This window comes from Lethenteron reissneri, chromosome 15, assembly GCF_015708825.2.
Source record: "Lethenteron reissneri isolate LAM-NWPU_2019-01 chromosome 15, ASM1570882v1, whole genome shotgun sequence".
Lineage (NCBI taxonomy): Eukaryota > Metazoa > Chordata > Hyperoartia > Petromyzontiformes > Petromyzontidae > Lethenteron > Lethenteron reissneri.
The window spans coordinates 1,069,963-1,095,950 of record NC_083793.1 but is presented as its reverse complement, the minus strand read 5'-3'; the positions used below and the strand labels follow the sequence as shown (position 1 = coordinate 1,095,950).

The following is a 25,988-nucleotide window of genomic DNA, read 5'->3' as shown; positions in this document are numbered from 1 at the left end:
CTTTCATACACACCACACATAGCTCACACACACACACACAGGTAGCTTTCATACACACCACACATAGCTCACACACACACAGGTAGCTTTCATACACACCACACATAGCTCACACACACACACACAGGTAGCTTTCATACACACCACACATAGCTCACACACACACACGTATACACAGCTCTCTTTCATTTATCCAGCTATTCCTCGATCTCTCTCACACATACATACACACGCATGTAGACACACACACAGCTCTCTCATGCACACTACGTCACCTGACCTTGCATTCTCGGATATTCCTCATTCCATCACCCACCTCCTCGCATTAGTCATCCACATCTCGACCTTGCATCCTTTCTTCTAACTCATCCGCACAAGCATCATCATCCTCACCACCACCACCTTGAATTCATAATCATTCACCACCATCACCGTATTAATCACCTTGCATTATCACCGCCACCACCATCAGAATCATTACCTGACATTCGTCTTCATTCGCAGCACCACCCTGCATCACACTGGCATCGCGTGCCATTACATCGCTGCACACACGATCAACTGCAGTGCATTACATAATATCATGTATATGTGCATTATACATACACACCACCCCACGTAATGCACAAGGACATGCATAACTGGGCATTTTATAATGCAGTGGGCACATTATAAACGTCCTACATAGGTACATACACGAAGTTACATTGCATTATGCGCTTTGATACATTATGTAGCATTACATTACACATCTACTACACCAATTATCTGCCTTCAAATGTCACGTTAGGTGTGGATGGGTTGTACACACATCACTTAGTACAATATTAAGACAATAGTAACACACCCACACACGTTATTCCCTGTAAGTAGGTCAAGGAATTTGCACACCATGTCTGACAATGGACGAAAGATGCCTATGCTGCACACACAGAGAACAATCTTCACCAACCCACAATGACCAGCGTGGTGAAGTATGGCCAAATATCCCCCAATAGGGGGGGGGGGGCTATACGTGTGAATGTGGAGAGTATGCGATTGTCGCCTGCACTGTAATGGTATTGAAACGCAGATTGCTGGTTGACGATTATAAGAGGCACGTGCTCATGGATAACCCTTGTGTCAATCCACTGCTGGATGAGGGCCACACCACGCCGTGTGGGTAGGGGGAGGGAGAGTGATTTGGTCATACTTCACCACGCTGGTCAATGCGGGTTGATGGAGACGGAGGCATGAACGTGGGAGCCATAGTTCAGCACCGCGATATATATACTGTTCTGTCTCTTATAATACACGGGGCTCGTCGCCGTTGGGGGGGGGCACGAGCATGCGTGGAAATTCCACATTCCTATGGCGAGCGTCAGTCTTTCTATGGACAGGCCTCTGTTGGCTTCTCACAAAGTGGTACCTATTTTATCGACTCGGGAGAGATAACAATGCGCTGACGAGAAATTGTGAGTCGAGCTGTCAGCACGTAGCCCAGTCGCTCCCCCCAGCGTTGCCTCCCGCTCGCATTCTTCGCCGTTCATTGCATCGTTACCTGCTTTGTACACATTCGGGCACAACCACATTACGTACCTAGAGATAAAATGTCTTCTGTTTTAGGTTGCACTTCTAAAGAAATATTTTTACTCCGTGGACTCTCGTCTTCATCACGAAGGTATGAGTTTGCGTGTGTGTGTGTGCACGCAAATATATGAATGGGTGCATTTGGTGCACGTGTTACCCGGTCCAAATCTCAGGAAGACAAAGATGGGAGTATCATTCACATTACACATCTGTACGCTAAATCTACATACCGTACTATATGTAAAAAATACTTCATGTATGTTCTGTTACGTACACATACACTCGCATTCATACATACACACCCACACACAGCGCAACAGAATATTTAAATACATAATTTGCATGCCGGACCTACATATGAAGCGTCCACAGTAAACACATACATCCATACATTCCACCTTATATGCATATATTATGCAAATACATGCTTTGCATTTACATACATAAGCACGCACACAACCAGGTAGGTGAACACACATACACATATACAGGCACGAACACACACAAACACCCAGATAGACACACAAGTAGACACATGAACACATAGAGACACATCAACACGCCCATACACATAGGCGGACACACGAGTGAACACCATTGTCACAAATACAGTAAAGGTAGCAGGCAGCCACATTCATTCACACACCCATGCTCATCAACAGGCAGACACACCCATACATACATATACAGACAGTCACGTGAACACTCATCCATACACACACACATACAGGCAGACAGATGAATTAATATACACAAACACATACGGACAGGTTACACGAGCATAGGAATCCATACAAAGACCTTCCGTGTTGCCTGTTAGCCATCACCCATACAGTGACCTATACGCAACACGTACAGGTGAGCCACAGATACACAAGCAACACCCAGGCACGCGCACACAAATCCATCCGATGTGCTCGCGTGCGGGATCGACGTGTGGACCAGTGGATCACAACTGCTACAACAAGATCACACAGTGGGAGGAAGGGGGGGGGGGGCTACGTGCCGGTAGAGCGATGGGTCTCCGGGCCCAGCAGCGGACGCCCTCTGCCCGGACGAGGGGGAGGCAGAGGCCGGGGGGAAGGCGGAGGACGCGACGGAGGTTGTCGCTTGTGCTCGGCCTCCAGCAGACGGGGCACCGCCCTGCAGGAGCGGGCCAGCACCCGGCCCCGCTGCTGTTGTTGCTCCTCCCGCTGCTGCTGCTGCTGCAGCGGCTGCCCCCGGCATGGCCTCTCCCTCGCCGCTCAGCTCATTTCCCATCTTCTCCCGACGACGCAGAGGGCAGCGCTTGACTCTTCTCTCTCTCTCTTGCTTTTGCTACTCCACCATCTTTGGCTGGCGACGATGCGGATTAGTCGTGTTGCTTGCTCTCGCTCGCACCCTCTCTCTCTCTCTCCTATCCTCTCTCCTCCCCCCGTCTATCTCCCCCCCCCTCGCTCTGTTTATCTCCCTCCCTCCCCTCTCTCCAGATCTCCTCTCCTCCTCCCTCCCTCTCTCTCTCGCTCTCTTGCTCTCTCCGGCAGAGGGACGCGCGCATGCGCTTGTGGCAAGCTCACTGCTTTGCCGATATACGCGGCCGGCGCAGCAGTGTGCACTCACCGCAACTGTTGTGGCACGCAACCGTGGCACACGACTGTGTGGCACGTAACTAGGGTTGAGTGTGGATAGCAGCAACTTATAATCAGCTGCCTATATTCATTCACACGAATGCACGACATTCATGAAATTCTGTAATGCCGATTCACAAACGCAAGCCTTATATAACCCATAGCACAGTGCACGGCGATCTGCTCGAATGTGCATATAGGCAAAAAATCACGCCGGTCTTATTATTTTACAAAGACACCACAGGGCTAAAGGTGCGACAGATAAATGGGTCTGGCGTGATGATGCGACGCGTCTCGTGTTGATTGTGTCGCGAGCGCAATTCGCCGAGCTCGCGTGGTCTATGGACGATTCAGCACCACGGAGAGCGCCCACTCACGATGCGTTCAGCAGCGACCCCTCCCGACACGAAGCGAGCATTGAAGGCCTCCCCCACCCCCGGTTCAATAATGGAAGACTCCCAAACACTGTACATTGGGGCTTGGTGCATGCAGCATTGATAAAAACCCAACTCGTGAAAACAGACGCCCACCGGTGTGGTGGCCATGACAGGGTTAACCATGAATGGATTGGTTGCCAGGTGGCTCGGGATACTTTTCACGGCCATGTTAAAACCAATGTGGCAGCACTGCTAAAACCCTGGGTTACAGTTTTTGGATTCCAGCTCCCACCTCTCATTCAGCTTGGTACCAAGCGTGGCGAGTTGATGAGCGGTCTCTGCCGGGTCAACACGACTTTACCAAAACACCGTATATGTGTTTTATTAGTAGTACTATTATTTGTTTCAGCTTAACCCGGCTATAATGACTCATCGACCGTTGTCTATCCAGGAAGGAACATCAGGACACCACCACAACAACATCGACAACATCCGGGCCGGCCTGCAACTGTGACAACTAGCGGCCGAGTCTGCCTCTCGCGGTTTGGACTTCACAGTCACAGCAGCCACAGCAGCCACAGCAGACCTAATCCCCCAAGGCACAAGACATCACTGGTCTCCCGAGACTGCCATGCCGACGATTTGTCTATCCATTGCCGAGTGAAGGCCTCGCCACATTGTCACAATCCTTCACGGTCTTGCGAAGTCGCAATCCATCTGCTGCACATCACCCCGACTTCCTCACTCCATCTCGGCGGTGATCTTTCATTAAATCTCCTCTCTCGTCCATTGACCATTATCCCCGCAGACAATCCGACGACAATATAATCCTATATGTACATACTGGATGACTGCCATAGCAGTGTAACATATCTGCGCGATCCATAAACCCTTAGGTCCAAAGAACTGGATCACGTGAGTTAGGCGTGTAATCTAACATACTATCAAATGAACCGTTGAAAAATGTTACTTTAATTTTGCCTCTCAACATATCTCCATGCCTGCATCAGTATCGGAATGGCATTCGTGCGTGGCCTGTCAGCCGAGGGCTGTCTGATCGTGTGTGTGTGCGCGCGTGCACCCAAAGCTCCATTTTAAATCCAGCCCATTTAGAAAGGCACTCGTTACTAATATAGCTACAGCCAATTTAGAACCGAGTGCCTAATATAGCGGTGGTTACAGCTCTGGCTCTGGTCCAAAATGGCAGTGTAAGCATAGGTTCTCTATTTTGAGAGTATTATGCATAAAGGACGGGGTTGTGAGAAGAAAATAAACAAATATTACGGGCAGAGGTTGGTTCACAGACTTCATACATTCCTGTGGAAGAGTCGGAATGTACATCTTCGTATTAATAACGGGGTTCTGAGGTCAGAGAGATTTGCTTATACCTTGGAAGCAAATACCAAATAAGCGTCTGGCCTTTGAGTATAAGAGGGTGCTGTGAGTATAAGAGGGTGCTATTAATGTATTGGCAGGGTAGGTTACGCAGCCGGGGAGTAGAGAAAAGGACGTGGTAAAGCATCGTAGATATAACCAGGGACATGGGTGGGCGAAGGCGGGTTACTAAGATGGTGGAATTTACAGAGCTCCGGGGAAAAGGGGAATACGTGAAGCTGAGTGGTGTGGTACTATGAGAGAGGACCTTGGAGGTTGAGTGTTGGCTACAAATCTGATAGATCTGGCGAAAGAAAGTAAGAAAGCATATCAATGGCGATGTGTCGTGGCATCAACATTGGCTATGATCATCTCTTGAATTTGGATGCGAGTCAGGATGAGCCTATTCCATGAGCTGTATACACTCGCACCTTCGATTAGCACGGTTGGCTACGTACAGTGCGAAAGAAGTTCAACATACGTACTCCGATGGTTTGAGATTTAATGAAGGCATTGGCTTGTCGTTCTAGTTGTCTATGTCACATCGCCTCGGCCATAACACTTTGTACAAATTGTAAACGTGATTATTATAATTGAGGTAGGTATCACAAATCCGTTTGTACCGTGAGTGAATGATCCCCTTCGCTGTGTTCTACACAGGATGAAGGGCGGTAAACACCAAATGACCTTTACTTTAAATCTTTTGACATTTTCTTACTTACATCCCAGCTGAATTGTGACTTCAAGAGAAAACACAGAATAAATTGCGCATAATAAGGGCAGTGCGACTTCAGTCGTCACCGGGTGAGTCATGTTTGACGCCAGACTTTTAGCGGAGCCACGTGGATGGACAGATGAAAGCTGTGCCAGATATATTCATACCAAAATAAGGGTTCGTGGGATCAGAGATAATGAGGTGCACTAGACAACAAAATTGCATTAAGAGTCAACTCTGCCCATCATCGTGATCATTTGAAGTCCGCAGAAATAAGCATTGCCTGGGTAAGGCTACACACTTGTTCAGAACTCGGCAGTGGTCGTATTAAAGGGTCGACTGGGCCCTGACACATGAACGTGGAAACGTTGCCGATGGCTCAGTGCCAACACTGGAGAAGAACACTGCCCACTGTTCACTCAACGATGGAGACGTTGACGTACTGAGACGGTGCTGGGATGTGTGGCATCGCGCAAATCCCGCACACCAACGCGCGTGCCGTGTCGGCTGTCAGGCCAAGAGCTCTTGTTCGCAAGCGCCGATTGCGGCCAGCGTCGCAGACGAAGCGGTGGCGGAGTCCACGCGACGCGAGAGAGAGACGACGGCGTGTGCCGAACATTCATTTGACGCCGAACCAACAGAGGGGAATCCCAAACTAGCTTCAGGTACCGATTGCCACTACACATGCAATCGTGTCTATCTGTGAATTGCTGCAACACACACTACGTGTGTGGTTGATAGAAACACAAATGCACATTTGAACCAAATGTGCCTTGAGGAAATGTGATCTTGTTTTTGGGTTTACTGTACCTCTTTTATTTTAGCCCCACGGTAGTGGTGGCGGTGGTTATCCACGCGGCCTGCAGTCCCGCGCGAGGGTTCGTGGATCACACAACCGTCGCGAAACTCCCTCCCCGTGCGGCGTCGCTGAGCCATAACCCTGGCTCGCCACGTGAACGCGGTACAGCAAGCGGAACTCCACCTGTATGATCTGTCCGGGGTATTCCCCCTCGCACGTGTGGCGGTTTTCACCGGATGCTCCGGTTTCCTGCCGCGTGTAAACACTCATTGGCTGACAACGCCTACAGATGACCGCACAGCTTGGACGAGGGTTATTGGTGGTAGCTCCTTGTCGCTACGAGTTGTTGTCTCCGTGAGCAAGAGTGGCTACTGCAAGGTGCGTACACGTTGACATTATCATTACTTCGAGTCCATGTAGTGCCATCAGGTGAGATTACAAACGCGGCTGGATCGGTATCGTACTCACGTGCCCTGTGCATTGTGCACGGCACGTGATGGGGGGGGGGGGGCGATTGTCCCTGGAGTGGCGCGGGTGCACAGGTGGCACGGATTAGGGGGAGGGTAGCCACACACCTGTGCTGCTCAAGTCGAGTATTGTGCACACTGGTGCATCGCTTTACTAATAACTGGAGACTTTAAACAATGGAAGGCGAATCTGCTGAACACATTACAGGAGTAATTAATTATTGCATCGACTTCAGAGAGATGATGAGCTCATTTGACCCCCGACTGAGATTTCAACTCCTTGCTGGACAGCAATTGATCATGAGATGAGGGATTTTTCTGCCGACAATGGAAATCTATCAACCGATTCCAACAGCAACGCACAGCAATATGATCGATATGGGCACAAAAACCAAGGAACAGCAGCACCTTTTTAAAGCTTTCGTGACTGCAGGGATTCATCTTCTTGGTTCTTTCGGTAAAGTCACGTAGAAGGAAAATAATAAAAATAAAACATAATAAAATAATTCTCACTTTATTATGTTTTATTTTTATTATTTTATTATTTTCCTTCTACGTGACTTTACCGAAAGAACCAAGAAGATGAACAGCAGCACCGTTGATAATTGTTTATAGGAACTCCACAATGCGTCACCAAGCGATAAAAGGAACACAAATGACATTCACAGAGGCCTTCAAATGTACGTGAAGTTTCCGCTTCATGTTTCAGATGCATTCACTGCTAATATCTGGCCAGTAATATCGGGGCCCTGGGTTTGAATCCCAGCCACCCGATGATAATAAGAAACAATGTGAGTATCGTGTCTGAATCAAATCGGAAGGTCACAAGTTAAAATCCCAGTCAGCGATATAATCATCCCTCCACGGTCAATACAATGAGAACCAATTTTTGGAACAGCGTCTGTTCATTGACAATACCAGATTGTACCATAGGAAGATGGACTTTCCACCATTGGCAAAGGCTATCGGTGCTTTCGGATTTGTATCGCCTGCGGTTCAGCATTGTCTGACGTTTCGCTCGATTGTATTGGGAGCAAAACAACATTACATCGCTGAAGAAGTTCCCAACACTTTGGAGAAAAATGGGGGACAGTGGTAGCGCACGCCCTGTGACCCAGCACTGTGGATGCAGCGAGGGTTGGTGCAACACCGCACCGATGTTGCCACACTCCCTTATCGGTCGAGGTGCGTTCCCTGGCTCGCCAGAAGGCGCTTCAGCGAATGTAGATTCCACCCGTTCCGTCTGTACGGGACAGAGTGTTGCCCTCTAGCACGCGTGGGTTTTCTCTGGATGCTCCGGTTTCCTCCCACTCATGAATTGATCATTAATATCTGAATATATGTATAGGGCGGCAGAGCATGGGCAGTTGTTGGTAGCGCCGGCTCACCGCGTGGCTGCCTCCCCGCTCTTCTCTGGATATCTCTCTTCAAGAGGGAGCGAATGTTGTGCGACGCATTCCAAGTTGAAACTAATATTATTATTATTAACACGCGGTACAACATGAACACGTTTCGGAAAGCTGTACTGCACATCCCTGAAAACCTGTGCGTAAGTATAATTTACATTCATTTGAATAATTAATCATACGAAGCAATCTAGGGAGCAGAATACTCGAAAAAAAACAAGCATAGAATTACATCCTTCTAAAGTCGAGAGTAATTAGTAATCACATACTGGATTCCGTTCCAGTCTGAGTGTTTGTATGCCGTGGAGTGCATCCCACTCACTCATCTGCATTCCAACGCGCACGTGTGCACACACCAACAGAATATCAATGTGTCTGTGAATAATTCACCGCTGGACAGTGAGTGTGATACAAACTCGAGACCGACGTTCATTCAGCCAGATACAAAAGAATGACCAGGTCGGTGACATTCCATAACGCAGTCATGGAATGTCACCGACCTGGTCGTTCAAAAACAAAGAGAGCACAAAGATTCTGACCGCTCCATGGAGCGACGCGGCGGCAGTGGCAACCAACCACGTGGCTCTGCGGTAGAGCGAGCGGCGCGATATTCAGAAGGTCGTGAGTTAAAATCCCCGTCGGGCGGTTGACTCAGCCGATCATCCTTCTGCGGTCGTCAAAATTGATACCACTTTGTTGGGATTGTCCTATGCGAAAACTCATCCCCATCCATGGGATAGTGGAATTTCCACCATTGGCTCGGCGCTATTATCAGGAGAGGTTAGCACTGTCTCAATGCTCATTTTAACAGGAAATAACTTTACACGTTTTGAGTAGTCATCGCCTGACCTCGATACAGTGGGAGAAATTCCACATCTCCATGGCAAGGCCAGTCTCCCCACAGAACCACTGCCGGCTTCCCACAAAGCGGTAAACGATGTATCGACCATGGAGGAATTATGGGAGTTTTAACCAGCAACCCTTCGGTTGTAAGTTCAGCACGCGATCTGCAGTTCCACCTGGCTGGATATCTTCTCATTAACGTGGTTAAATAAATAGTGCAATTATATAATTCAACACCGAGTAATGACCATAGGTGACAAAGCATTGTCGTATGTATGTTGAACTACTTTCGCTCCCGTACGTAGCCTAACCGTGCTAGTCGGAGGTGCGGGAAAGTGTACCTCTGGCGTGGCCTACCATGCGTGGGTGTATCATCGGCCGTGTCTTGCTGGAGAGCCCAGGTGTTAGGTGATGGAGTGCTGCGAGCAGTACACATGTTCATCCGCCGAGGTCAGGGCTAGGGTCGCGGATGGCCCGAGAATAAGAATAACAAGGTTCAGAGCAGCACGGGATAGAATAGTCATGCATATGGTCCACGGATAAATGGCTGTTGTGCTGCGATTCGGAGAGCGAGAGTACAACACATACGTTGAGGCCACCACGCTCTGTTATTGGCGAATGTGTTGCGTTGTCGCCGTTGATTAATCGCGATTTGCGGTCCGCGAAGCGATTTCAATCCGCCGGCGCGCGCCGCGGACGACGAGGGCAGTCGCGAGCCACCAGTCAAAGGTCAGTCGCGGATTCTTGGGAGTCCTCTCATTTCTTCCAAGTTAAAAAAAAAATACGTGCGGCGAAGAGCCTTAGGGAAATAAATTTGAAGGCCGGATGCAGAGTAACGACTGGGCCCTAATCTTTACCAACCAGCAAGTCACGTGGCCATATAAATAATGACTTGGGTGAAGATACGATCTCAGACTTTTTACAACAGTATTATCGATTGCACTGTTTTGATCTTAAAAACTGAATACGTATATTTTATTTACACGGATAATAATTAATAGTCGATACAATCCAGAGGATGGTGCCGTGGTGTAATGGGTAGCAACACTAGACTTGCAATACAGAGGTTAAGGGATCGATTTAGGGGCGAGGCAGTTAAACAGCTCCTCCCGTCCATCGATCAGGAGATCGCGTGTGGTGGGGTACAGTGTGGGTGCCCCCACCGCATCCACGACGTCTGCCCAGCACGAAAGAGTAGGCCAAATGCTCTCCAGAGTTGCTCTCTAGACCTCCCTCTGGTGCCGCGCCTATATCATTTAAAAAGGTGGAATCATTGCTCCCTGTAGGAAATTCGTATAGCAGGATAACTTCTGGGCTTGGTGGCTCATGCTAAGATCACGATGTTGCACGAGACATCCAACGTGCTGCTGGGCTAAATAAAGGTGGGCATCAGACGACGATGCAGACTCGAATGTATATTTGAAATTTGATTCAGATTTGCTCCCACGTGTAACATTCTGCTTAAGGGAATCGCACAGACATGAAGGAGCCTTCAAAAGGAGTATCTGTGATGCAGACGAGCTGTTCTGGACGGAGTGCATTACAGATTAGTTTTATCAAATGAACGAAATTCGTCAAACATCCCATTGCAGGGTCCCGATACATAAACGTGTTGACACTCAGTAGCACTTTACTAAATGAATAAACTACGTTATTGTATTAAATTAATTATTCAAAACGTCCTATGCAGGACCCTTGTGACAAGATATTGAGACTGAATTTCCCACAGCTGAATAAAGGACCTTATTATATTCAAGGAATTGGCCACGGTTTCCGAGATACGATCCTAATGAGATTTTCCTCACGTATCAAACATGAAAGGTGTATAGCGATGCGTCGGCTTTGTGTATTTAAATCGATTGTAACGCTCAAGATACGTGCACTGAATTGCGTTCTTCATAATCGATTTTTAACTAGGCAAATGATTATGCCATTTGAGTTAAGACTCATCGAGTAAGACAGACTGTGAGTGAGGACATATGGGGCAGTACAAACAAGACAGTACGTATGGGACGAGGCAAGGCAAAGAGAGTGTTAAAGAGACTCGGCACACGCGAGAGAGTGAACTCCATACAAAATTCAAAGAGCGACGCGGTAGCTATGAGATGTTAACTCCCTCGCCTGGTCTACAGGTCGTGGGTTCGATCCCGACCCTGACGCCTGCTGTATATTTGGGGTTTGCGTCTCTCATCATCATCATCATCACGGTGGCTGAGATGTTAACTACCTCGCCTGGTCTACAGGAGGTCGTAGGTTCGATCCCGACCCTGACGCCTGCTGTATATTTGGGGTTTGCGTCTCTCTCTCCCTGTGGTCACGTGGATTTTTCTCCGGGTCCTCCGGGTTTCCCGCCCCACATTTATCAACACACGTTTAGAGTGTTTGGCTGCTATAAATATCCACGTGATAAGCCACTTCGTTGAGCTATCATTTGTGGCCAGGTCACTTCTTAAAAAAGAGCTATACAACTCAGTGGGCCTTACCTGGTAAAATTAAAGTTAAATAGTTTGTATAGACAGTACAAAGGAAACAAGAATGCTAGGAGTTGTGACCCTGCATCCTGACAATCATCGAATCACGTGCGGGGGGAGGGGGTGACCTTTGTACACCGTGTATGTTTATTTTCCTCTTTGCAGGTTGGACTACGAATTTGCCATCCATTGACCGAAACCTGCAAATTAGATCACACTTCTTTATGAAAGCCAACATTATGTGATCAAGAGTGGCTGGGGTGCACGTTCAGTGGCGTCGAGGAACATCAATTCGCAATGCATTACGCAGACCTGACGGTGCTTGTAAGGGCATTCTAATGCCAAATCAATGGGCTGCTTTGGCCAAGCCATCCGTTTGGAGTATATGCCAAACACCAAGAGCTGACTGCTAATCTCACTTCCCATACATCACGGCCAGCACCCTCAGCCGTGACACCTCAAGCACAGACTGCAGTTATTTTAAAGCATGTCCATCCAGAAATGTGAAGGATCTCTAAGAGAACAGCTCACTGCCATGCTGTATTCACTAAAAGACACTCCGTTTGCCTGTGTTACAGATGAGCGTGGGTTGAACACAGTAGTTCATAATTCCAGTAGGAAACTAAAGTTGGATTTCATAAAATGTTTCACCCCCAATTTCCCCCATGCCCTAAATAGATAGAAAAGTATTGTTCGTAAGCGCCTACTATTGATCGGGCGTGACATTCATGTTTTGAATGCACACTGAATAAGTTATAGATTTAAACCGTCTGTGCACGTGTCATTACGCATTTACCATGTGCCAATCGACACGCTGAACGCCTCTATAAATGGGATGTTCCATCTCAAGGGATTATCCAGCAAACGTATTTTTCCAAAAAATATATATATTTTATAAATAAATTAGAAATAAGGCAGACACTACACACGGTGGGGGGTGATTTGGCCAGAATCAATCCCGGCTGCTTTTGTCTCCGCATTGCTGAGATATAAATTTACCCACTAGACCAGACAGTTATTCAAGGCTGAGTTGACATAGAGGAGACACACAGACCCAACGGAGATAGGAAAGGTCACGAGTGCTGTTCTTGTGTACAGCACATATCTTCATCGCACGTAAACAGCGCATACGTAATCTTATGTGTTGTGAAGGGACATTCCCCGAAAAGTTACAAGTTATATATTTTTACTTTCAAGGCCACAGTGTTATCAACGAATGTGTTGTGTTTTATATAATGTAGCGCTATCGGTGTGTGCTTTATAATCCAATATTCGTAAATGTGTGTGTCTGTGTGGGGAACTGTGGTATTATATCCAAGCAGGTGAACATTACAGCGCTTAATTTTAGTCAGAATTGTTTTTAATAATAGCCTTTACGACCAATATTATTATTCATAATGGGTTTCTTTTGGGTTAGATCGCCGTGTAGGCATAATGTAAACTTTTAACTATAATCATCCACCCCACGTGACGGAGCCAATCAAATTAAGTTTTCACGTCTTGGGACAAATACGCAAATGTATTTGGTGTATCAGCAAAGGCGGAGGAATATTGATAATGATGCTGGTTGTAACCTCCAGAAAAACGTCTTGTATATTTTACTCGAACTTTTAAACAGTCCGAATTTTCTGAAAAACCAAAAAATAAATTGGCATATTTTCACAGGACGTGAAAACTTGATCTTATTTGCTCTGTCGGGTGGTGGAGGGTAAATAGCCTAGCCAGAGCTGTCTGGGAGACAAGCACTGGAAAATGACATATACTGGAAGAACATATCATGAATGTGACATTCTAAAGAACAACGTATTACGGTAAATCATCCAGGACAAATGTGCATAAAATTATATAGAACTATAGAGAACTGGAGAATGGTTGATATTCGTTTTACAACAGTGAGCATTGGAGAAACGTGGCGAAAGTGAATATATGGCTGGGCTGTCGAGGCAAGCTGTGACTTTAACGTTTACAATGTTTACGACCCAACGTTCTATATTGTATTTTTTAAGTGTACTGAATGCATTTCCATCCAGCAATACTTTAAATGCAAGTGCGTCAGCTCTTACACGCTGGCAGAACATAAATGCAGCAGTCAGTCGATGTATTCTTTATAAGCCAGCAGCTGACTTGGCAGCTGCTGTAACAAACCACACTATTCATTGAATGTGTCATTGTTTGTTCCGCTAAATAAATTATACACAGGAAATTTGAAAAAGTACTTTCTTCCATAAATGCTTTTTCTACTTTCAGTATTGAGATTTGTGAATTGTTGTCACGCACTGTATCTGTGCATTTCCATACCATTACCATCATATCAGTGATGAATGGAGGTACCCTATTTCTGCCTTCGGCCATACAGGCACCATGTACAAGAGCAGTCGTCTGTCCCTCGGGGCGTTGCACATACTCTTGCGTGCATACACACGATACACACACGCATGGCTGTTAGGCCACACCACTCTCAACATCAGCAGCATCAGCAATATTACCAGTGGCCACTTCGAAGGAGTAAATAATAGAAGAGACGGAGGCACAAACAATAAAGAGGTGAAGCTCGTGCTCTTCAATGGCACGCTTTGTGACGGATTTACAGAGGTGCCTCGAACACCGTGTTAAGCATTAAACATTTAAAACACGGCGCCACTGCACATCGAACCTGAGACCCAAAGGCATGCGTGCTATTCAGCTGCATTTGTGAGAGAGCAGGACAACTGGGCCATACAAGGGAGATTTCTCCGCGGGAGGAATTGTAACCATGCAGATGCATACAAAAGCCAGCCACTGAGGCCGTAGCATTCAATCATCATTGAGGCTGCAGCATGCAATGGGGTTGGCTTTCCAAAACAAGCCATGCATGCAGCCAGCTGCTGCACACACTGCACTCGAAGTGTGCAATCCAGCCAGTGAGATGTCAGCTTGTAAAATGTAGCCGTGCCTGTGCACAACTTAACATCGTCTTGGCAGTGGTGGTGTAAGATCAGATCGTTGGATAGATGTTTTACAGAATCTTGATATGCAGTTGCATTTATATGAATCCAATTCTAATCGCAATTGTAATGGAATCATACCAGAGATCACATGCCATCATAGTCTACTGGCGTGGCGGCGAATGTGGTGCATGAGTCCAACAGCGCCCAGAGTTGCCGAATTGCGCTGTGCTGCGACTGCCCGGGACAAGCTGCGCTGCACGGTGTGGACAGTGGAGCGGGGGGCCCACGGGGTTGTTGGGAGATGAGCAGGGAGTGTGCGCGTCGGGGCGCGGATTGGTCAATATTGTTGCGGGGCCTGAACGAGGGAATGTGTTTGGAAGAGACACGGGGTGCAGCTCGCGCACGTGCTAGATGCGGGGCTTGGACCCACTCGACGGCCTGAATAACGTGGCAGGGTCAGAGCCGGCAACTGCGCAAAAACGGTGCACGCATAACGCTCACGGCGCGTTCTTGGCCCTTAAATTGGGACTGAAGATGTACAGCCAACGGCTTTTTAGGCAATGGCCCTCCTTCATAGCACAATGGGCCATTGTGTTAAATGGCCAACAATCACTTGTGTGTTTTCATGTGCTGGAGTTATTGACTAATGTGTTGGGAGTATGCTTGTGCACCACTGACACGGCAGTGCCACATTTCTTTCACAAAGCTAGAGCGTGACAGGCGTAGGTGGTCGTTACAGTGGCTGCGGTCATGAATAGAGATGGAGACTCCAGTTTAGAAGTTTCAAGTCGTTATTTCGGAATGTTGAAAAGCAGAACCTTCAGCACACCCATTGTTACGCATGGTTACAGTGTTTCCTGGGTTCTGTAGTTTCACAAGCACCATGATCCTAAGCCGAGTTAGTGCTTTGCAAGTACTCGCTTACGGTCTCGTTAGATTAATGATGTACATAGGCTGTGCTCAATTTTATTTTAATTCCTTATTTTGCTCATAGATTGCATCGCTTCACTTTAAATAAAGTGCTCCTCTACTCCCACATCCTCCATATCTGACAGTTCTTGCAATAGCTGTAAATGCTGAGAGGATTTACATTGAATATCCAATGAGTAACTGCACAACATACTGTCTGGGAACTCACTTTGCAGATAAGATCGACCGACCTGAGTCCAGGTATAATATTTGTTGCCTATGATGTCATTAAATCAAGTCACCACATTATAGGCAGCCAATCAGATGTCAACGCATACAATCTTACCAATCAGGATTCAGAGTAACATCAGCAGCCAAGCAGCCTTTTACATAACAGCGAGTCAGTATCCAGCGTTGAACAAGTCCATTCTATCCAATCACGTTTAACCACGACAGCCGGCCAATCCTGGCTGCAACACATACAACCTGGCAATGAGGCACAATGCATACGTCTCACCCAATCCGGTTTGAATAATGTACAGGTCTCTAAGTTGACATGGACAGCAGCTGGACAATCAGAATTCAGGATATAAAGTTGAGCCGATCAAGATTGAACACAAATACAGCAACACAAGTTTTGAAACTGGTTGCAATGCATACACATCCTCATCTCGAAGATCAGAGGGGTATTAACTATTTCATACAATTATTAAGCAAATTATCTTATTCCGTGACATATATTTAAGAATGTGACAAATGCATGAAATACACACCAGCTAATACAAAATGTGCATTAAATAATAATAATAAATCTTCATACTAATGATGCCGGTGTTACTGATATTATTGATTACCATGCTGCTGCTACTGCTGATTAATGATGATAATGCTTTCGTTGACAATGACAACGGTACAGATATTAAAATGCACGATGATATATCGGCTGACAATTACCAGGATTGCTACCTCTGCTGATGACTATAATGACACATCTAGTTTTACTACTACTGTCAAACACTGCAGCAACTACCACCTTAGCATGAAGATACTGCTGATGCTACTGCAGTTGATTATGCTGCTGCATATGATCATGCCATCAATGATAATGCTGCTGTTACTAATGATGATGCTAATGCTGTGCTCGCCAATGATGATAATGATACTGCCCGTGCCGTTGCTGCCGACGAGGAAGCTAACAATGCTCTGGGAAGCAGAGCTGGGAGTGAGCTGGTGGGTGAGCTGCTGGGGGAGCTGGGGGTGAGCTGGTGGGGGAGCTGGTGGGGGAGCTGGGGGTGAGCTGGTGGGTGAGCTGCTGGGGGAGCTGGGGGTGAGCTGGTGGGGGAGCTGGTGGGGGAGCTGGTGGGGGAGCTGGTGGGGGAGCTGGTGGGCGAGCTGGTGGGCGAGCTGGTGGGGGAGCTGGTGGGGGAGCTGGTGGGGGAGCTGGTAGGTGAGCTGGTGGGTGAGCTGGGGGGGAGCTGGTGGGGGAGCTGGTGGGGGAGCTGGTGGGGGAGCTGGGGGTGAGCTGGTGGGTGAGCTGGGGGGGGAGCTGGGGGTGAGCTGGTGGGTGAGCTGGTGGGGGAGCTGGGGGTGAGCTGGTGGGTGAGCTGGTGGGTGAGCTGGTGGGGGAGCTGGTGGGGGAGCTGGGGGTGAGCTGGTGGGTGAGCTGGTGGGTGAGCTGGTGGGGGAGCTGGTGGGGGAGCTGTTGGGGGAGCTGGTGGGGGAGCTGGGGGTGAGCTGGTGGGTGAGCTGGGGGGGAGCTGGTGGGGGAGCTGGGGGTGAGCTGGTGGGTGAGCTGGGGGGGAGCTGGTGGGGGAGCTGGGGGTGAGCTGGGGGTGAGCTGGTGGGGGAGCTGGTGGGGGAGCTGGTGGGGGAGCTGGGGGTGAGCTGGTGGGAGAGCTGGGGGTGAGCTGGTGGGTGAGCTGGTGGGTAAGCTGGTGGGAGAGCTGGTGGGTGAGCTGGTGGGAGAGCTGGGGGTGAGCTGGGGGTGAGCTGGTGGGAGAGCTGGTGGGTGAGCTGGTGGGGGAGCTGGGGGTGAGCTGGTGGGGGAGCTGGTGGGGGAGCTGGGGGTGAGCTGGTGGGAGAGCTGGGGGTGAGCTGGTGGGTGAGCTGGTGGGTGAGCTGGTGGGTGAGCTGGTGGGTGAGCTGGTGGGGGAGCTGGTGGGAGCTGGTGGGAGCTGGTGCGAGCTGGTGGGTGAGCTGGTGGGTGAGCTGGTGGGTGAGCTGGGGGTGAGATGGTGGGTGAGCTGGTGGGTGAGCTGGTGGGGGAGCTGGGGGTGAGATGGTGGGTGAGCTGGTGGGGGAGCTGGGGGTGAGATGGTGGGTGAGCTGGTGGGTGAGCTGGTGGGGGGGCAGCTGGGCTAGCTGTCCAGCTGACAAAGCAGCGCCACGCCGCGCTTGATCCAGTGGCGCGGGTGGCGGTCGGTGAGCAAGCGCATGCCGATGACAAAGTTGGTGGAGTGCCCCGTGGTGGACAGCGTGCCTCGTCGCTCGCTCGTCTTGTACAGAGGACACACGTAGTCGTCCGCTTCCTTGGAGCTGTATTTTTTACCTGGAGCACAGCAGCACAGAGGGACAGTGGCAGAGTCAAGCGGCAGACAAAGGACTGACTGCCTGCCACAAAGGGACGCATCATTGTCACCATCATCGGCTGTGTTTAATCCTCTGTTGGAGGAAGGCCTCTCCCCACGCCGCCACTATCTCCCGCAACATCGAGATGCACCATTGCACCCAGCGCCTGCTCGTGAGCCACTTTCATCACTTCATCTGCTCATGGAACGTCCTATCTGAAGCGTCCCATTGCCTGGCTGCCACTCCATCAGTATTCTTGACAATCAGCCAACGTCCCTTCGAGTGACTTGGCCTGCCTGAGCCCACTCACTTTTATTAACAATGCCTTCCAATTGAGGTGCGAGCACACGGCCAACAGCATCAATCGGTCAATAAACAGAACAATATTACAGATACCATACGGGGAGGGGAACGCCCCGGATGCCCTTCAAATATTAAACAAGTAAACCCGTAAAAACAAAGTTTTTCACTATAAATCCTTTATATGCGTGGCGGCGAACTTAATATAAAGGATTTAAAAATATATTCGCCTGTGGAGGATGCGGGGATCGATCCCGCGACCTTTGGCATGGGAAGCGAGGGCGCTACCAACTGCGCTACTCCGCCACGGCCTGTGGAGGGGTTACGCTCTGGGCTCTTACACTCTGACGTTCAGCCAAAGCCATGAATGCGTTCTATTTGAATATATGTAAAATATTTTTTTTTTGCCTAAAAAGTGTAAAATTTTGGGAATTTTTTTTCACGAACAATAATTGTCTGGCACAACGAGTCTGTGTGGAAAATGTCAGCTCGATTGGATCACGGGAAGTGGGTTAAAAAACGACCGAAAGATTTGCACGGTCCTAAGCAAGCAAGCAAGCACGCGAACTTAATATAAAGGATTTAAAAAGGGAACGTTCCAGGACCACGTGGAATAAGCCTGGACACCGTCAAAAAACAGGAGCAGCTTTTGGAATAAAAAAAAACACTGGAGCTATTTAATAATATTGTTTGGTTCTTTCGGTAAAGTCACGTTGACAGAAAAATAATAAAATGAAAAAAAAATCACGACGTTTCAATCGCAACACAAGCAATCATCCTCAGGTGAACAAATACAGCAGGCGGACTGCTGAGGCAGGAAGAAATATAGCGAGATTTTTTTTATAATTTTATTATTTTTCTACCTACGTGACTTTACCGAAAGAACCACAGAATATGAATTCCTGCAGTCACGAAAAATTTAAGTCAAGACTATTGAATAATGTTTAGACAGAAATGGGACACTTCAGTCATGTAATGATGTGTCAATCGTTTATCAAATCAAAAAGAGAGACAAGATTAACCAATTAGTCTCCGATCATACCTACATATATAGTTAACTAAGATCAATGGGAAAATAATATATATACAATACTACCAATCAGATTCTGGAGATTAAGGGCATTATTAGTAAGACTTTTAAGACTCAATTGAGGCTGTTCTGGACAAATGAATGAATATTATTTCGTGCACGATGGCTAGGAATGGCCAGGATTGTAACGCACTACGTGAATGACAATACCATCACTCACAAAAGACAAAGATCACGCTTAAATCCTTAACAGACTGTTGGGGCAAGTGCTGTTAGCGAACACCTTTGAAGGCCGGCGCGGTATATGAGGGGGTGGGTGGCCAGCACCACACCCGACCGCCATTGTCTCCCCAGTGGCGATGTTTAACATCACATGAGGTACTCATTTGAGGCTGAGTCCACCTAGGGGAGGCCCAGCACAGGCTCAGATAATCGTCACTGGTGTTAGTGGCCGTGAGCGGAAATCGAACCCAGATCGGCGAGTTCGTAGTGCATCGCGCTAACCGCTACACTACCGCTCTCTGCATGCATACATACACACTCACACATACACTCCCACGCAAATGTACTTCCACACATACACACACATACACGTACACACATACACGTACACACATGAACCCATTTGGCTCAGCTGTGAGAGCTGCATTTAAAATATACATCCACCCTCTCTCTCATACCTCTCACGTGTTCCCATGGTCCAAACAAAATAGAAATTATAACTTAGTGCGTTACAATTCTATAAACCTATTGGTTTATTGGTTTATAGAATCAGTCATGTATTTGTTTTATTAATTATGGCTCATTAGTGAATTATATTAGAGACGCGCACAGTGCAATTTCAATTACCACGAACTAATTCCAGAGCAATTATTTGTACCACAGCTATCCCATCCTCTGTCATTGCCCACAAACAACAAACATATTCACAGTTTAAGCCAATATGAAATCACATTTTAAAAAACGCACTGCTCGTGCGACGCCCTGATTTCAAACCACATTGAAAATTCAACTCGAGTAACTCACCGCAGTGAGCCGTACAACCAAATTCACAGCTGGGCGGAAATGATAAAAAGAACATATATACATAAATAACTAATATAACCAGGACTCTCGCTATTTTAAATGCTAGGGAAACGTTTCATGAAAAATGAAAAGCCCCGACATTTCATTTTAATTGGCAATTTCAAAAATAATGTTGGCGTAGGCGGCAGTTTAACAAAAGAATAAAAAACCAAGCGTAAAGGTTACGGGTGAGCAGATGGGGAATTATGTTGTTCGGTTGCAGCTCCTTTCGACTCCAGCTATGGAACGCGTTCTGTTTATCCACGTTAAATTAGCGAGCATAATGCAGATCCTTAACCGTGCTGTGGGGATACGAGCATTAATAGCAAACGATCGCCTGCCACAGCCGCGAGAGGTCTAATGTGCTGGGGTTTTTTTTGACTGGGTATCTCAAGGAGTCTCAGCTAATGGCCTTTGCATCGCTGTGCATCTCTGTGTGGGAGAACGTTTGTTGATTCTGCGATAACGCAGAAGCTCTCTTCATCCCCGAGGTGGTCAGGGTTCTCATAATAATAATAATGGCCCGGGCCGCCAGAGCACTGAGATTCGGAAATTACAATCCAGATTGAAGCCTTTTATGATTAAAACAAATTATCAAGTAATCTGTGGGTCTTTTTAAACAACACTCGCAAGTGATTTCTTGGTTTTAGCATGCTCACTGATGACCAAAACTAGAATAATAGCTACTACATATATAAAATAGGCTTTAGCACTCATATTAAACCCGTTAGATTTTTAAGGCAACCATAAACACACTCCATAAATCCACGCAAATCTAATAACACTTGATTATATTTCTGTGCTCTCCGAATGCTTCAATTCCCACTACATCTGGGACACGTGATCTCCATGACATTCCGGAATTCCTCAGTGGAATCTGTTTTCAAGACAATATTCATGAAAAGAAGCCATGTAACCCCCCACAACACTGGGTTTAAAGTAAATCACTTATACATATCATGTATTTAGAACAAATCTTGACTTAAAGCTTTCGTGACTGCAGGAATTCATATTCTTTGGGTCTTTCGGTAAAGCCACGTAGATAAAAAAAAGGAATAAAAAATAATCACAATATCACGACGTTTCGATCGCAATACGAGCAATCGTCATCAGGTGAGAGCTGCTGAAGCAGGAAAAAATATCTGGCGGGAGCGCTGCTGAGGCAGGGAGTTATAAAGGTTTGAGATGGGTGTGGCCCAAGGGTCAGTGGGCGGAGCTAGAGATGATTTAAATGTTAATGTAAGCTCAGAGAGAGCTTGAAAAGGAACATCGCCACATGGAGGTGGAAAAGGATGGCAAGCCGCAATTCACTAACACATCTAACGGTGGCTGTGTTAGTGAATGTAACTCAGATAGTCGAAAATAACTGCTAGCATAGGTAGGTAGGAAGGGAACACACAGCCAGTTATGACCTAAACTGGTTAATAACGTCCAGTGTGATGCTTCCAAAATTCGCCTCATCAGAAACAAACAGGTCCAAGCAGCAGTTTCACGCGACCGCTTCACATGCATCATTCAGTGACACACCACTCGCTCTACAAACCCAAGGCAAGGCCACAGACCACATCAATTGGCCCCTACAGCTCCTAAGTAAAGCCAAACTTTGTAAATGGTATGCCTTCAAAAGAGCACTTCATCCAGGAAGTGATTTATCTGTTTAGAGGCAGCTCCCCCTTGTTTCTGGTTAGCAAATATAATTCATATGTATGTATGCTGAACTTCTTTCGCACTGCATGTAGCCAACAGCACTAATCGGAGGTGTGGGGGAAGGACAGCAAACTTAACACAAAAAGTTATAAGGAAATTAGTTTTCAATCTACATTTAAAATATCTAGTATGATCTTCTCCAGCCGTTCTTTCTCTTAAAATAAGGCTTTGTACTACTGTATTCGGATGTGGTCAGAGTCTCTCTACCTGCTTTTGAGTGTCACAAGCATTCGAAGGCTTCGCGAGCACACCAAGGCTTACTATTGCAGATAATATGACAACTCGCGTAACCCATCTCCTCAATATAATGTTGCATAGCATCAACACACAAAGCAAATCTTACTTTAATGGATGGGCCTGCCAGCTTCTTCATTTATGCAATGCAATTCCCATTTTAATGGAAGCCGTGAGTTAAGCAGCTGGGACGATTTGTTTTTCAAAGTTGGGTCAGCAGCTGCCGTTGCCAAACGACGGTCTGCATTACATTGGACGGTGCAGCACAATTGCAGATGCCACGTAAATCAATGTGACACTACCAATGGGCTAAAACATGTTGCAGCTGTTGGTAATGTGTGTGTTTTATTGCTAAATAATCATTGATGACATCGGCGAAACATTCCTACGCAGAACCCTCTCTTCTTGTATAAAGAGTATTAAGACTCAGTGAGGCTTTCCTGAAAGAAACAAAGGGGCATTGTATTATTTAATTATTCCTAGATCTTGTCTGCAAAATCTCAGTTTTGACCAAACAAACGATTCCACTTCTCTCGCTCCACATTCGTTTCGGCAAAGCCAACAACCCATCACGGTCAGAACAATAAAAAAACTACAGTTACATCGTGACTTTCCTTAAATAAGCTCTCAAAGTGCCTTACTAGACACGGATTCCTTCACACACCCTCAACCACCAATCATGTAAATTCACCCGAGTAGGGCATTCAACCATTGCATGAACAATCCCCACACCATCGCGATCCCTCACGGTCCTGGCAATTCAACCATCCATCTCACTGAATTATTCCATAAACAAGCCACATTCCATACACGAATGAATCCAATACCTTCAAAATTATACCGCACATGGAGTTATAAGGATGATTTATAAATGTTGACTGTGAGGCTGCCAAGTATGTGCAACGGCCCTCATCGCCATTCGAATACCGTCCCCACCACCATCCCACCGTCCCTACAGAGAATCCGATTCCCAGCCTCGCTTGACCCCACACCTCAGAGAGAACCTGGGTACTAATTACTTGGACTGTATTTCACGGACTCTCCTACACGTGTTTCAAGTTGTATTCATGAAATACAAATAATTGAATGTCACGCGAATGTGAATTTTAGTTGTACCGCCATAGCGCCCTCTAGTGACACATCACACCATGCTGGAGACCCCCCCCCCCCACCCTTGCACAACAACAATAATTATTAAATGTTATATAGCGCCATTCATTCTAACCGCATCTTATAACGCTGTACATTAATTATATATGAAAGTGGGAGCCTTGAGACTACAGTTCTGGTGACGCACAGCACATGATGGGAGCCGCTCCACGTCCGTCAATGGAGCCCAGCGACGCAGGGGAGTTTGAAAGCTACAACGGTGGCGCTCTCATACAGCCGGTAGGCAGGATCTGTGAGGCTTTTGGTCACATGAACAGATTGCAGTGCTGTGTGCCAATGGATCAATATCGCTTTAGGGATGAAAAATAAATACATCGGTTGTTCTTCATACTTTCATGACATGTGGTGTTTTAATAAGCCACAGCCTGCTGATGTAACTCAGTGAATTTGGAACAAATGCAAGGTTGCTGTATTGAATAAATAAACATTGCTGGGAAACACCGACCTGTACACAACCTCCCTAGGAAGTTGTAGTCAATGCAATTTCTTGTAATTAAATTAATCCCTTTTACGTCTATATATTTTTTTATTTACAGAATTCACAGTGCAGATCTAACCGATAGTGAAGTAAGCTTTAGCTTGTACATGTGTCAAACAGGCAATACAATGCCAATGACCACGCATAACACGTAAAAATAATTAACATCGTTGTGGAGAATATAAATAACAAAACAAATATGTCACAACAATAGCAATGCCTGTACAGTCGAGTGTTATCAAGATGATGGGAAACACAGCTGTGAGTGGTTATGGCAAAGCACGTATGCAGTCACTTACTTGGTTTGATCCAAATGACCGGCATGGCATCAAACAGCACCTTGGGGTGCTGCTCGGCCAAGATTCCCCTGCGACACACGGTGGACAGTCGGTGAGTCTGGGCAAACATATCTCAGTGCACTGATGTAAGCGTGATGGATACAAACGGCAATAGTATAACATCACTAAAACGCAAATTAACATCGCTTTCCGTAAAGATAGTTGAGTGACATCGGTAAAAGAAATCATTTTGATATAATAATAAACAACATAATAATATAATTACATGTAATAATAATTAACATAATAATCCTCCCTATAACGTGTATGTCACGAGGGGTTTTGAATATAGTTCATCACACAGGTGAGTAGGGGTTTGTGATGGAGGGGTCTAGACCAGTTCAGGTATCGCTCGGCACTCATGCTCGCCCTGGCCAGAATCAAACTCAGGTCACCAACTTCTGCCCGGCTGCCTTATAATGTTGCCTGAAACTACCAAAGACCCGATGTCATCACCATCATTTGCAAGAGCGAAGCCAATGTGTGGTGACATAATAGCTCAAAAATCACATCAGCATTTACAAATCACAAAAATTAGAAATAGTTTTGACTGAAGACATCAAGATGTCCCTTGAGATTAACATCGAGGGGGCTACTTAATCCCACTACGCTCTCTTAATCTCACTACACTCTCAACAGAACACTCTGAATTAATTAATGAAGGAGCTTTAGAAATTACAATTACATACACAGCTTATGATGTTCACTCATTTGTAAAGTACACATGTATTGAACCTGGTTCATAATGGGCAATCAATTCAGATTAAAATCTTATTCCAGTCAAGTTTTAATTTCAACCTGAAATCAATAATATTTTCCGCAGGGAATTAATGTTGAATCTCAAAGACGAACACAATGCAGATCCTTATATGGCCAACTTATTTCGGGAGCTCTTTCATGTGAGAACTCAAATGTGTAATGCCCAGTGAAAACTCACACATGCGAACAAATAAAACTAAACCAATTCAAACAGGTTGGCAACCTACTTGCTCTACTGGCTAGCTCCACAGCCCATCAGATTAGGATTCACATGTAAGATGACTGCTGCCTCATATACCGACTCTGCCTGTAAAGTGCTGTATTACAGTACAGGCAAATGCTGATATTATATTTTACAAACAAGTCCTGCATTTTTGTTACAAGCAACGTAATTATGCTACATAGCTCGTAGTATTAATCTAATTTTATATTTATAGAGCACCTTCACTCAAGGAACTTGACATACTTTAAAATAGGTGACAGAATAGAATGATTCTGATGGCAGGAGTGGAGGGGCGAGAGGAGAAAAGAGGAAGAGAATGGGCAATAGAGAAGAGGAGGGGGCTCTAAGAGAGGAATTGAAGGAGGCTAAGGAGGGGGACTGCTTCATGTACAGTGGAGCTTGATTCCAGTAGATGGGTGCAAGGAGAGAGAAGGACCAAACACGGGATTGGGCACAGGGAGAAGCAGCCACAGAGGAAGATAGAGAGAAGATTGGGAACGAAGAGCACAGGAGGTCACATTGAAGGAGATGAGGTAGGCCAAGAGATTTAAAGACTAGCGTGAGATGTTTGAAAAGACAGCGGTAGTAAACGGGAAGGCAGTGGAGTTCAAGGAGTCGTGTACTCTGTGATAACTAAACACCTTCTCCAAGG

At 46.7% G+C, this 25,988-nt stretch overlaps 2 protein-coding genes across 2 annotated transcripts in view; both read right to left on the bottom strand.

The window, feature by feature from the left end:
• The window catches only part of LOC133342571 (protein bassoon-like), a 149,454-nt gene extending 146,483 nt beyond the window's left edge, over window positions 1-2,971 (bottom strand). Inside the window, 1 exon segment of the mRNA XM_061551757.1 lies at window positions 2,576-2,971. Within this exon segment, the coding sequence (XP_061407741.1) occupies window positions 2,576-2,829 (254 nt within the window). The 5' untranslated portion in view covers window positions 2,830-2,971.
• A 14,389-nt stretch (window positions 2,972-17,360) lies between these two features.
• Window positions 17,361-25,988, bottom strand: part of DNAH12 (dynein axonemal heavy chain 12) — a 78,599-nt gene continuing 69,971 nt past the window's right edge. The window contains exons 74-75 of the mRNA XM_061551756.1: window positions 24,316-24,383; window positions 17,361-18,012 (exon numbers count right to left, since the gene is read on the bottom strand). Of these exons, the coding sequence (XP_061407740.1) occupies window positions 17,822-18,012; window positions 24,316-24,383 (259 nt within the window). The 3' untranslated portion in view covers window positions 17,361-17,821. The remainder of the gene's footprint in view (window positions 18,013-24,315; window positions 24,384-25,988) is intronic.